This window comes from Dreissena polymorpha, chromosome 3 (assembly GCF_020536995.1).
Source record: "Dreissena polymorpha isolate Duluth1 chromosome 3, UMN_Dpol_1.0, whole genome shotgun sequence".
NCBI lineage: Eukaryota > Metazoa > Mollusca > Bivalvia > Myida > Dreissenidae > Dreissena > Dreissena polymorpha.
Window position 1 is genome coordinate 44,380,579 of NC_068357.1, and position 12,073 is coordinate 44,392,651.

General features: G+C 34.5%; 1 protein-coding gene across 2 annotated transcripts in view; it reads right to left on the reverse strand.

Annotated features, from left to right (window-relative positions):
• Window positions 1–4,736: 4,736 nt before the first annotated feature.
• LOC127874020 (homeobox protein six1b-like) overlaps window positions 4,737–12,073 on the reverse strand; it is a 64,898-nt gene continuing 57,561 nt past the window's right edge. For both annotated transcript variants that reach the window (XM_052418126.1, XM_052418125.1), the window contains exon 3: window positions 4,737–8,547. In XM_052418126.1, the coding sequence (XP_052274086.1) occupies window positions 8,199–8,547 (349 nt within the window). In that variant the 3' untranslated portion in view covers window positions 4,737–8,198. The remainder of the gene's footprint in view (window positions 8,548–12,073) is intronic.

Sequence of the window (12,073 nt, forward strand, 5' to 3'; positions counted from 1 at the left end):
AATTATTGCCGTACTTAACGAACAAACATGCCTAAGCTTATTGAATTAGAGAAAAAAAACAATAATCAAAAGAGAGGAATTATATGTTCATGCACATGGGCATGTGAAATCACGTCATACACATAGCATCATTAACTTAGGAAAGGAAACAACGAAATATAACGTTTGGTATGATATACATGTGAAATTTAAGAGCATGGGGTAATTAACGAGCATGTCAAGTTTTGAATTTATATGCTAAAACGTAATGTTATAACCCACAAACGTTTTACTGAAACAGAACGTTTTTTTAAGATAAGTGGTACAGAAAATACACGTCGAATATCTTTTTAAAGATATTTCTTGTTATATTTGATCGAGAATGTAACCCGCCTCCCAGTTTCGCTGAATGGATCAAGTTCCCCACGGGTACTACTTCCTCGTACCCCTAGTTTTTTTTTCGTACCCTACATTTTTCGTACCCAATTTTTGTCGTACCCATTTTTTTCGTACCCAAATTTTTGCTCGTACACAAAATTTTTTCCCTACTCAATTTTTCTTTCCTACCCACATTTTTTTTCGTAATCAAATCTTTTTTCGTACCCAATTTTTTGGGGGGCATAATTTATGTTCCCACAACTTTCGTACCCATTTTTTTCCTAACCAAAATGTTCGTACCCACATACACAATTGTGGTATTGTAGATAAACTTAAATATATGCTTTTATATCAATCCTCTTCAAAAGCATCGTCACACCAGTACTGTCAGTACTTTGATTCTAGTCGCTAGGCATTAATGGGTTAATCCAAATGGCCCCAAGCGCAATACCGAGATTCGTTTGCACATATGCTAAGAACATACACCATTCAGAACTATATCTTCATACAGTCTTGGCCTTAACGCGACAAGCCAAAACACAACTCTAAACTACGTCGCCATGCAAACTTGTTATATCCCAAGTTTCAGTAAGATTGATGAAGATTGCAAACTATAGTTTTTAATCGGAAACCACGTGTTTGATGCTTCTCTATTTTTAGTAACAGTAACCTATCCCTAAACCCCACAAGCCCCAAATTCAGCAAGAGGTTAGATCTTCGTGTAAACTACGTACACACACAATTCCACTTCAATATCTTTATTCAAACTAAGTAATTGAGTGTGTTGTTTTTCATGTTTTCGAAACAGTGACATTGACCTTACATGCTACAATATTTAAATCATTTTAATTAATAAACTATGAGCCGTAACCATCATTTGTTTTATCTTCAGTATTTGATTAAATGTGTTCAGTTAATCTACAATCACGTGTTTTCTTTTATTATTCATATCAACAAATGTTCGTTGGAGAAACAAATTGCAAGATTCAAACTTCTTCAATTAATATTCATCCAACATGTAAGATTATAGACACGTCTGCATTCAAATACTCAGTTATGCATATATCTGTAAATATCCATTCATCACCGTAACTATTGTTCCAAGTACTTTCGTTTTTTGACTGAATCACATATCAGAGCAGCGGGGAATCAACAATCGCGTATCTGATAAGCCATGCCTGATGGACGGCCGTCAAGTTCCCGCCAAATGTTTCAGCTCTTATCTAGGTCACGTGGTCGCGATCTTGGCTGGAGACTAACCGAGCTATCTCATTCCTCCGGGATTTCACTGAGGGTTTCTCCGACCACCTGAAAGATCCCCATTTACTTAGGATTAATTGAATGATATTTTACTTCTTGCCATCTAACCGGGTTATGGAAAGTGATTTCGTGAGAACCGTTGTTGTTCTATGACTAAGTCGTTCAAAGTTTAAACGTCATTGTACAGGCAATGTCGACATCGGGAAGTCACAAGCAATGATCAGTTCTCCGTGCACAGAAAGTTGATGACAGCAATGGACATATAACTATTGTCATATAAATAACTTTTGAATTAATATCTGCTTTTCGATGAGTATTTGGAACATAAATGATATATTATTATAAAGATATGTATTGGTTAATAAATTATATATTATATATCATTTATTAATCAGTACTAACTTTATACACGATATTGATTGAATAAGAATGTTCTTCGAATTGTGCTTAATGAACGGATACAAATCATATATCTCTACAAAAAAGAGAAACAATTGATACCAGAATATTGATTATTTGCATGAAAAACCTTTCATAAAACTATGACATAACGCTTTACTGCATACATTTTAGCAGTGTTAAATGTACTGTTCATGTATATAATTAATGAAAAATACATTAACGACACTCAGAGATAATATCGTTATATTATTATCAACATGGAATACCAGTTAAACGTCTTATTTTCCTTTGTTCACTGTTATCCAAATACAACATTATCTATAGAAGATTAACATTTTATTACGACACGTATGTGAGGTAATAATAAGCAATGAAACGTAACGATAAGTAATTACCTGTTCACAAACTACGTGACGTCACATACCACGTGACTGGGAGACACCCAGGACTTTGACATCGCAGTTTACCTTTGCTATCCACGAATCGCAGTAACATCATTAGCAAAAAAATAACCTTTAACATTTAATGTTCATTGAGTATCCGGTTATGTTAAAATGAAATGCCAGTATTGAATGTACAGCTATTTAGTTCAATTACCCTAAAAGACTGATAATGACTTGGGCGCCAATACCTACCGGAAAATGAATTGATATCGCGGGTCGAAAAATTACCCGCGGATGCATGAGAAAGCTTTTGCCAATGATACTGTGTCGGGTTGGTAATTCCTGAACGAACGGGAAGATAAAGGGTTATTGTGTAGATATATTATTTTTTAAATATAAAATTGTCTTCTTAATCATATAAAACTTTCATCAATAATGTCTTCTAAATCATTTAAAGCATTGTTTTAATCCCAAAATAAAGAGAACACACTCACCAAACGCATGTAAGTCCAGGTATGTATTCGAAAAATGGTATATATTTTTGTCCAACTACATTGCATATTTCTGAAACGGAATCGACCTCAAACTTGAACAGCATTTTAAGTACACAGTCATGGGAATATCCCTTGGATTCACTTTTAAGTTAGTGAAGCTTTCGTTATAGTTGAACGTATGTTGTTGTTTTCTTTGCTTTGACTAAAATACTGATGAAAACGGCGAAAAGATTCAACGAAATAGAACAAAATTTGTTTTGTTTAATGTGACGTTATAAACCGACATTTGTTACATTAACAACATTCAAAATTCGTTTGAGGTTTGGTCGATGTAAACGAAACATCCATGACCAACCTCATCGGTGCAAAAAGGTACTATGTGATATATAAATTGAATGTCACCTGGTACCTTTTTGTACCAATGGGGCGAATTGCCATACATATTACTGCTAGTCGATTGATCTATGTCATTGGCAAATGTTTGCATAGCTTTATATACTTGTAAAATACCCAATATGCATTAAGCAGAGTTTCACATCGGCAACGATATTTTGGTGAACATCCTAAAAAGTCAATGCGCTTAACTTTTGCATGAACTGGATAGCATGTTAAAGCTCATCCAACGTTGATTTCATGTCTTTGTTTCATTACATGAAGTTTTGAACGAAGATTAAATAGGCGGGTTTGTTAATTGGCAAACGAACCACCGATACTACAGTAAACGTAGGACGATTGCTTGTATTATAGTGCAAACACGTATAACGTTTTCTCAGTTATTGACTGTGTACATTTGTATGTACTGACGTACTGGCCCAGCTATTACGCCACAATATTGCCAACTGCTCGCTGAAGTATAAGGCTTGGTGATGATGATAGAGAATGCAGCAGCGAGGTTACATACAACACTATCAGGTTATGGTCGCCAGGTGGGATACCTTGGCAGCGAGTAAGCAAACCATTGTTTTTCTGGCAGTTAAGTTGACGAGCCATTGAAGTGTTTCCGTACGTCGCGTACATTGTCTTCGTGTGTTGATGAATTTGCGACTTGGTCTGACAGGTCATTAACGCATTAATACGGAATAAAGGGCTCTTTTGGAGTAGACGCATTAAAACGTGCGTATTATTTCGATCTTATACGTTCATAGATGTCTATTAAACGAAAGTGTATGCTGAATATGCTTATTCTTTGACGCATTCAAGAAGCACACGTGGTTTATATAATTAACCTTAAATGATGTTTTTTTTTATAATAAGCGATAATCATGCTCAGTGTTAACCCTGTATAAATTAATTCATTGATTAAGCAAGAACAAGAAACACATAAGAATGTATTAAATTCTGCTTCGTCGACTAGGTAAAAGAAATCTTGAAGAATTTATTAACCCATTTATGCCTAGCGTCTAGAACAAAGGCCTTGGCAAACAGTGTAGACCCAGATGAGACGCCGCAGGTCTGCGCTGTTGGCTTAAAAACTTTTTAGTAAAAAGCATTACTGTAAGAAATATTCTAAATATAGAAATAAATATACTAGAAATCCCTAATTTTCGAAATAAATTGATCAAATTTAAGGCTTAAATGGGTTAAAATAATAAGGCCGACATTTCAAACAGGATCTAGCGAATACAGTCATTGGCGATGGGATGACAACGTACAATATTCAAATCCAAGCCAACAAAGTTAAATGTAAAAATCAAGTCAATGGAATATTTTTTTTCAGCGGATTTTTGTATGAGAAGACATTTCTCAATGATAACAAAATATTTTAGAAGACCTTTGCAATAACTTGATGCTACACTTAAGTAACGCTATCGTCTCTTGGTATGAACAATTACAAGACATAAAACATTAACAGTTTTATTCAATATAAAAGATGACACAAAAAGCATCCTTTTGTCAACTATATATCTCAAAATACAGATATGGCAACGTACGACTGAATATCAGAAACCCTTTGGTAACCTGGTAACAACATTCATTGCACGTAGACATAACGTTACTTATGTCAATTTCCCAACAATTCCTTAATTTAAATCACGCAAAATTACAGAATTATTGTTGTCATGAAGTAAATACAAATTATCTTAAACAATTGATTGAACAATTAAGCTCCGCATAAATAAAACATGCACACATAAGTAATGCAATCGATTTTTTTACACGATGCGCACTGTGAAAACCGGTCTTAATGCATGTGCGTTAAGTGTCGTCCCAAGATTAGCCTATGCAGTTTGAACAGACTTATCTGTGACGACACTTTCCCTGTTGACTGGCTTTTCGAATAGAAAAATACTTCATTTTAAGAAAACTTCCATACAAGCGGAAAGTGTCGTCAATGATGAGCCTGTGCGGTCTACGAAATGCTAATTTGTGGTGATACTTTACACTCATGTATTAAGCTTAGGTTTTCACGATAGTTAAATAACGTTTAATATTTTCTGAATCGTTTTAGGTCGTCATGCAATGAATGTTGTTTTCTAAATGAAATCACATCTTGGGTGTCCGACAATACACACAAACATCTACACAGGGGAAAATAACTCTCTACTATCGAAAAAGATTTACAGATACCAAATGAAAGGATTTGACACAACCATGCAGCATACAGAACAAAGTAGGGCATTGTTAAAGTTAATATATAACTGTTTTGTACCTGTATGGTAAGAGAAAAGCAGGAATTATATTTCAAAATGTAAAAATTGCAAGTGCTTTACATAATTTTTCCATATAAATTAATATTTCATGCACACCTTTCAGTGCCTTAATTGTAAATCTTCACGCTTATTTTTAGAGAGATACATTGTAATACAAAATATAAATGAAATACATATTTCATTCAGTGTAAAATTTAACAACAAAAGTTTTCACACCTGTTCAACCGTTAAAATCGACATGTTAAAATACTTAAAATAGTTATTATCTGATAATTTCTGATTCTGATATTTATAAATGTTTTGTAGTATAGAACTTGTTAAACGTAAGTAAGGAAAACTGAAAATGACGATTTTATATATAGCTGCATGGCACATCATGCCAGTGAACACAACAATTCAAGTTTGACATGACCATTTATATGTATAAAATTATCATAAAGAAACAAAGTATACGACCAAACAATACTTATATATTAAACGTGTCTTTAACCAATTGTTTCAAGGTCGACAAATTAACCTGCTTCCTGTAAATGCTTACATTTAGAGAAGATGTTCAACACAGTGAAGGGGCTGGAAAACTAAGATAAGTGATGGTTATGGTTAAAATATAAAATTAATCAAGCAACGCACATTCAATTCTCCTCCATAAAGGAATATTGCGCATTGTCCATTTTTACATTTTAGTTATCTTGCAACTTTCTATTACAACAAATCGCTACCAAACGTTAAATAAACATTCTAAAATATTCATAATTGCCCATCTTGATTCACTGGGTGCTTAAGAATGTTAAATCTCCAATCCCTGTGTTAACTTCATAATGCAACACATTTTCAAATATTTCACCCGAGAATTCGAGCAACAATAAGCAAGTGTATTATGGCCTGCAAGCACGCTATGAAAACTAGTCCGGTTTATAAAATACCCGGGGTGAAGGTTACCGTACAACAATGGCGTCCTGTGTTCTGTGCACACCAATTAACTGCATACATCACCGTGATTTTCGGGAAGTTAAAACAAGTAATTTGGTCTGAGGCAATGTTTGTCTTTAAGTTGTTGTTATCGACATATTGTATACAAATGTACTTATGACATTAGTTATTTTCATAGTTTCATTTGATCCCAACTATTATGTGAATTTATAAAGAAATAAGAGCAATAACTAAACCAGGAATTTTAATGAACCTATTTAACAATAACTTATAACACGTAATTGTTATTTGTAATTTCAATACTCCAGATCTGAAAACGGATGTGTTTTTATGTACATAATTACAATGAATGTACAAAGTATTAAAAAATCTAAATAATTTGACCAAAACTCTATAATCGTGCATGTATTCTGAATATGATGTCCATTTTGAAACGATGAATTACATTGTCGATAATCCGGTACGTTTACAAACAAGAAATTTGATATTATTGAATTTATTGAGCTGAAGAAAACAAAAATATGAACACCATGGCATTTTCCAGAGGATTTTTATACGGTACACGTGGAAAAAAACAGTAGGTAAAGCGATTAGATTATTTGCTTGAAATGTCAAGTGTCCTATATTAATTGCAACATAACATCAGATCTAAAACAAGCACATAATGATGGTGTTGAGAAAATCAAGAACACGGGTACTGCAGATTTGTATTCAAGCGCAAATGTGCCACAGGTTTGGAAATTCAGACACAGTGGCATCTAGGGTAAAGCCAGAGAAAAAAAATGCTCACTAAATAAAGGGGCATTAAATTAATTTTTAAAATTGATTGATATATTGTCATATTAAAATATCCATATATTTTGTGTAGAATCAATCTTAGACAAACGAAAAAATAAATGTATTGCATGGGTAGAAACAAAACACTGTAAAATATCATCTTGACCACATATACATCCATAAGTTCTTCAGTAATGACATTACCCCGCTATCCGAAATACGTCGAATATCCGAAACTACTTGCAGTTACGAGCAGACGTCGTGTTTGTTTCATGCGTTAATTTGCATTCGGCACGACAGGACTTGTGTCAAAATGGCACTGTCATTCAGATGATGTGTTTTGCAGAGAGCTTGATTGGATATGGCACAGTTTTTGTGAGAAATTCCAAACAAATGTTATCGCTCAGGAAAGTTACAAATACATCATGTCAGAAATAAAGACTCGTGTGCTACGCTTCTATTGAAATCACATTTTCATACACGTTCTATAAATAGTGTCATGGTAACAAATATGCGAGTAGCTATGACTGTCGAAACATTCGACATTTGATATACACTCTTTACAAATGAGGTCATGACGCGACGTCATTTCTTTCAAGAATATTATCACCCATTTGTCTGTAACGAATGCCGTTCGAATAATTTTGACCTCAGACAAACACGACGCCAAATTACTCGAGTTCTGACGTCAGTGGCACTATTGCGTGGAAAACATGACGTCATGAACTAACGCTACTTATAACCACGCAACCTACTTCCGTGAAAATTATGGCACACAAATATTGTATAATATGCAATTTACTACGTAACAAAATGCATGAAAAATGCATTTGTGCCTTCAAATCACACACAAGCTTGTTAAATATACATTCTTTGGTGTGAGCGTCCGACGTGGAGTATATAACTAACTGTCACGTGACCCATAGGTCACCGCCATTTTATTGTCATAACGTCTGATACTCTTGTAAAATTTGACCCATATCGTGGTGGTGGGAACCATTGTTCATAGACGACATCTGGTGCTGCGCGTGCGCGGTATGCGTGTTGTGTGCGTTGTGCGCATTATGGGCGTGATGCGCATTTCCGGTTTGCATATCGAGGCTTGACATAATATTGCTACCCGGAAGCGCCTTCTGGAGGTCGGTGTAGATGCTACTTGGGGTGTCTGGCTCTGTTTTGATGTCGCCGTTCAGTCCGTCGAGACCGTCGTTGCTGTCGCCACTCTTGTCGACATCGCTCGACATCGGGGAGTTGAGGCTGAGGTTTCCATGGGAACCCTTGTCGATTCCCTCTCTGAAAATAGTAAGTTGACGGTTTTATTGAGATAAACACACATTTATTTTATGGACAAAGAAATAGTGTGTGTAAATATATACAAGTTATGATATGAAAGAAATAAAATCAAATCTATACTGTTTACGATTTTAATCATAATACATGATGAAATGTCTTTAAGTTTATACATATTTTGAAAATAACCTATAAAGTGTACGTATTTTTTGCTGTTGCCATGAACAGAAGTAAGCGACTAGAAGAAGATTTAATAGAAAAAGTAAGTTAATATTCAGATGATAATGAAGTGTTGTGTTCATATTTTGGTTTCTAAACAGGAATGAATTTGATTTTTGATATTCGTAGTGTAATAATTACATCATGAGCACCTCTGCTTAATATTTGAACAATAAGTTGTTTGATGTTGTGTTGCTTTTTTTAAATTGATTACATCAACGTGTTTGTTGTGTTGAAACTGATTCTTTTATACCAAGGTATGACTTTATGGTTGAGTCATAGTAGTGACATATGTCAACTTATAAAACAACTTTCTCTTGACCTGACATAAACATATATGTAAAGCAGCCTTATAACAGGTATTGATCAAAATAGTGTGTGACGAATATAGTGTGTGACGAATATAGTGTGTGACGAATAAAAAGTTACATGCAATGTATTACCAGACTGCTGCGAGACGCAGTCAAAAATAATAAAATGATATAAAGAAAAGACAAAAGTCAAAAGTTGTCAGCATAACTCTTTTTTGTGCAAAGTAATATCCACATTCAACTATTCAAGATCGACAAAACAAGTTTGAAAGAAAATGGGTGATGAAATTATACTGAGAAAAATGTATATACCCGGTACTAATGATTCAAAGTAGTTGTTCAAAATGTGCATGTCCATGTGTTTTCTGCTCTGAAAAGAAGCTCAGCTTTTGGATGATAAAGTTGATTCTAATAATTAAAGAGACAACTGCTGCCATGTTAAAATATCATGTACAACTTCACTAATACAATAAATAAACATTTATGTCAATTTCAATGCAAGATAAATTATAATCACATAAGGGACATGGTTTATATTGCAAGCAAAACACATTTATGGCGATAACAATTTCTTTTTATATCAGAGTAATGTCGAATTTACAGTTGAATTCGTACCGGGTCGATTAAAAAGCAATTTGAAGTAGAGTTTTGCTGGAGTTAATTTTATTTAATCAGATAGGTCAAAGTCGACTTTGCAAACAGCCTACATCACTTTAAACTTATAAAAGCAAATGAGGCGGGTAATTCTACAAATAAAACCTACGACTCGAACACTCGCTTTTCATTCACAAACGGGTGATATATTGCCACCCCAGTGGTGTCGCACCATTTCCAACCAGCATCCCCACTGCGCATGCCATGTGCGTCAATTGACTTCCGCTTGTTTAATGGCGGGTAGGGACTAAGGGTGTCAAGTTCGTTTAAAAAAAATAATAATATTTTAACGACATAGTTTTTGAATTGACTATTGACACAACGTACTTTGATTAAACGCCGTTTACTGTTTACAGTCGCATTTTTTTCACCAAATTAATTACTAAATACATTTATATTCAAAATGCGTTATACTTTTGTTAATAAACCACATACAGTTTGTTGACACACATTGTATTGATGTATGTGCAATTAACGGTTGAAATATGCATGTAGAATTTTACGAATGGCAATTTTTGTCCATGTAAATATTTGAGTATCAAATATCGCTGTTGAAATATTCGCAATGTTGATATGTATGCATGTGCACGAAATCGTAAGAAAGCGTATAACCCTGATCAACTGCACAAGAAGCCAAATATACTGTTTCAATTCTGGTCGAATAAGAATAATTTTATTGAGAACGCAAGCCTGATTACGTAATATTCTAAATTTTTACATAGTGAATCATGATTTTTCTCCGATAGTTTGATAATCAGATATCATCGGCATCTTTTCTGCTTCATTCCGTTCTAATAATAACAATGTACGAAGTATGGCAGCTAAACGAACAAGAGTCACATTGTAGGTGTATGCATATACAGTTTGAATACCAAACGTCCCAATGATATACATCAGACCATATTATATACCTGCATGTTAACGCTTAATGGTTCCGTGCCGATGCATTAATTATACAGCCTAGCGATCGCATGAATCACTCTACGCGGGATTGTACATAAACAATGGCTGTTTGTTTTAAACGAAGGTCTGAGAGGCCTAGAAACTCTGTATAAACACCGTCAAAACACCTGTGTTAGCTCCGACCCCTGAAACCGCCACACCACCGACACTCCAGACCATTCACGTACATGGCCAATTTCACATTTTCATTAACTCGGGTTCATCGTTTATGTCGCTGTGTTTACTTTAAATGACAGTCGAACACACTTTGCCGTCTTTGAAAATGAGAAAATTATACCCCGAACACTGCCATACAGAGTTTAACCGCCGCTATTTTGGTCGTTTTGTCAAGTTTTCGAGAGCGCCACTTGAGGCTTGTCTTGGCCCAACGTGCGTTATTGTTGAGAATTACACGGTATTTTGTGCCTTTTTAAAGTGCTACCGATGTTCAAACGAGGCTCTGGGACAATTTTTGTAAAGGACTCATCAAACTAGAGGCCGCCCAACCATTTCAAAACATAAGACCTTATTGTTGAGCAGTTTGATATGTCAATACAATCCTTGGCAAGATATCAATGATCGGCTTCAAAATGCGATTGAATTCAACATTTCAAATGGGTTAACAGTGCGCGTGTGTGTAATGTTTGTAATTAGAATAATATGCCTAATATTAACCTTTCTGCCAAAAGGAAGTATATAAATATCAATGAAAAATATGTAAACAGTATACATGGTATTGTCGGTTTGGAGTTTTTTCTAATTGGCGCACCTGAATTTTTATATCAAACAAAGTATATATTGTTCGATTAGAATGTTTGTTTCTTGCATCAGCAAGACAAAAAACAAAATAAGCTTAACAAATTGAACTTAGAACTTTTCGTAAAAAATATTGTGTTAATAAAATATATTAGTTTAACTTGACGTTTAACTTTCGTTACATTTTACACCGCTTAAGAGGGCAATTATAAGTGAGATTTTTTTGTTTGTAATAAAAAAACCACCTGTTTATCGGTTTATTCATGTATGATCAACAGCTTGCTTTCAATTTGCATTCTGGGAAAATACGGCTTAATGCATGTGAGTTTAGTATTGTCCAAGATAAGCCTGTGCAGTCCGCGTCTGCTACTGCGGGATAATAACCGCTTTTATGAAATTTTTCTTTTATAAGAAGTCTCTTATAAACTAAAAGCGGGCAGCACAGGTTAATCTGGGACGACACTTATGGTACTTATACATATGTATTAAGCCCTGTTTTCTCATTTGAAAGAATTGTTATGGTGTCTTCAAACACAAGGCATACGAGTCCCGTCACTCATGCACAAACAAGAAATCGGTACAAAAATATCATCTCTGCAAAAGAAATAAAAAAGAAAGAGTTTTTATTTAATGCTTTCTGGTGGTTT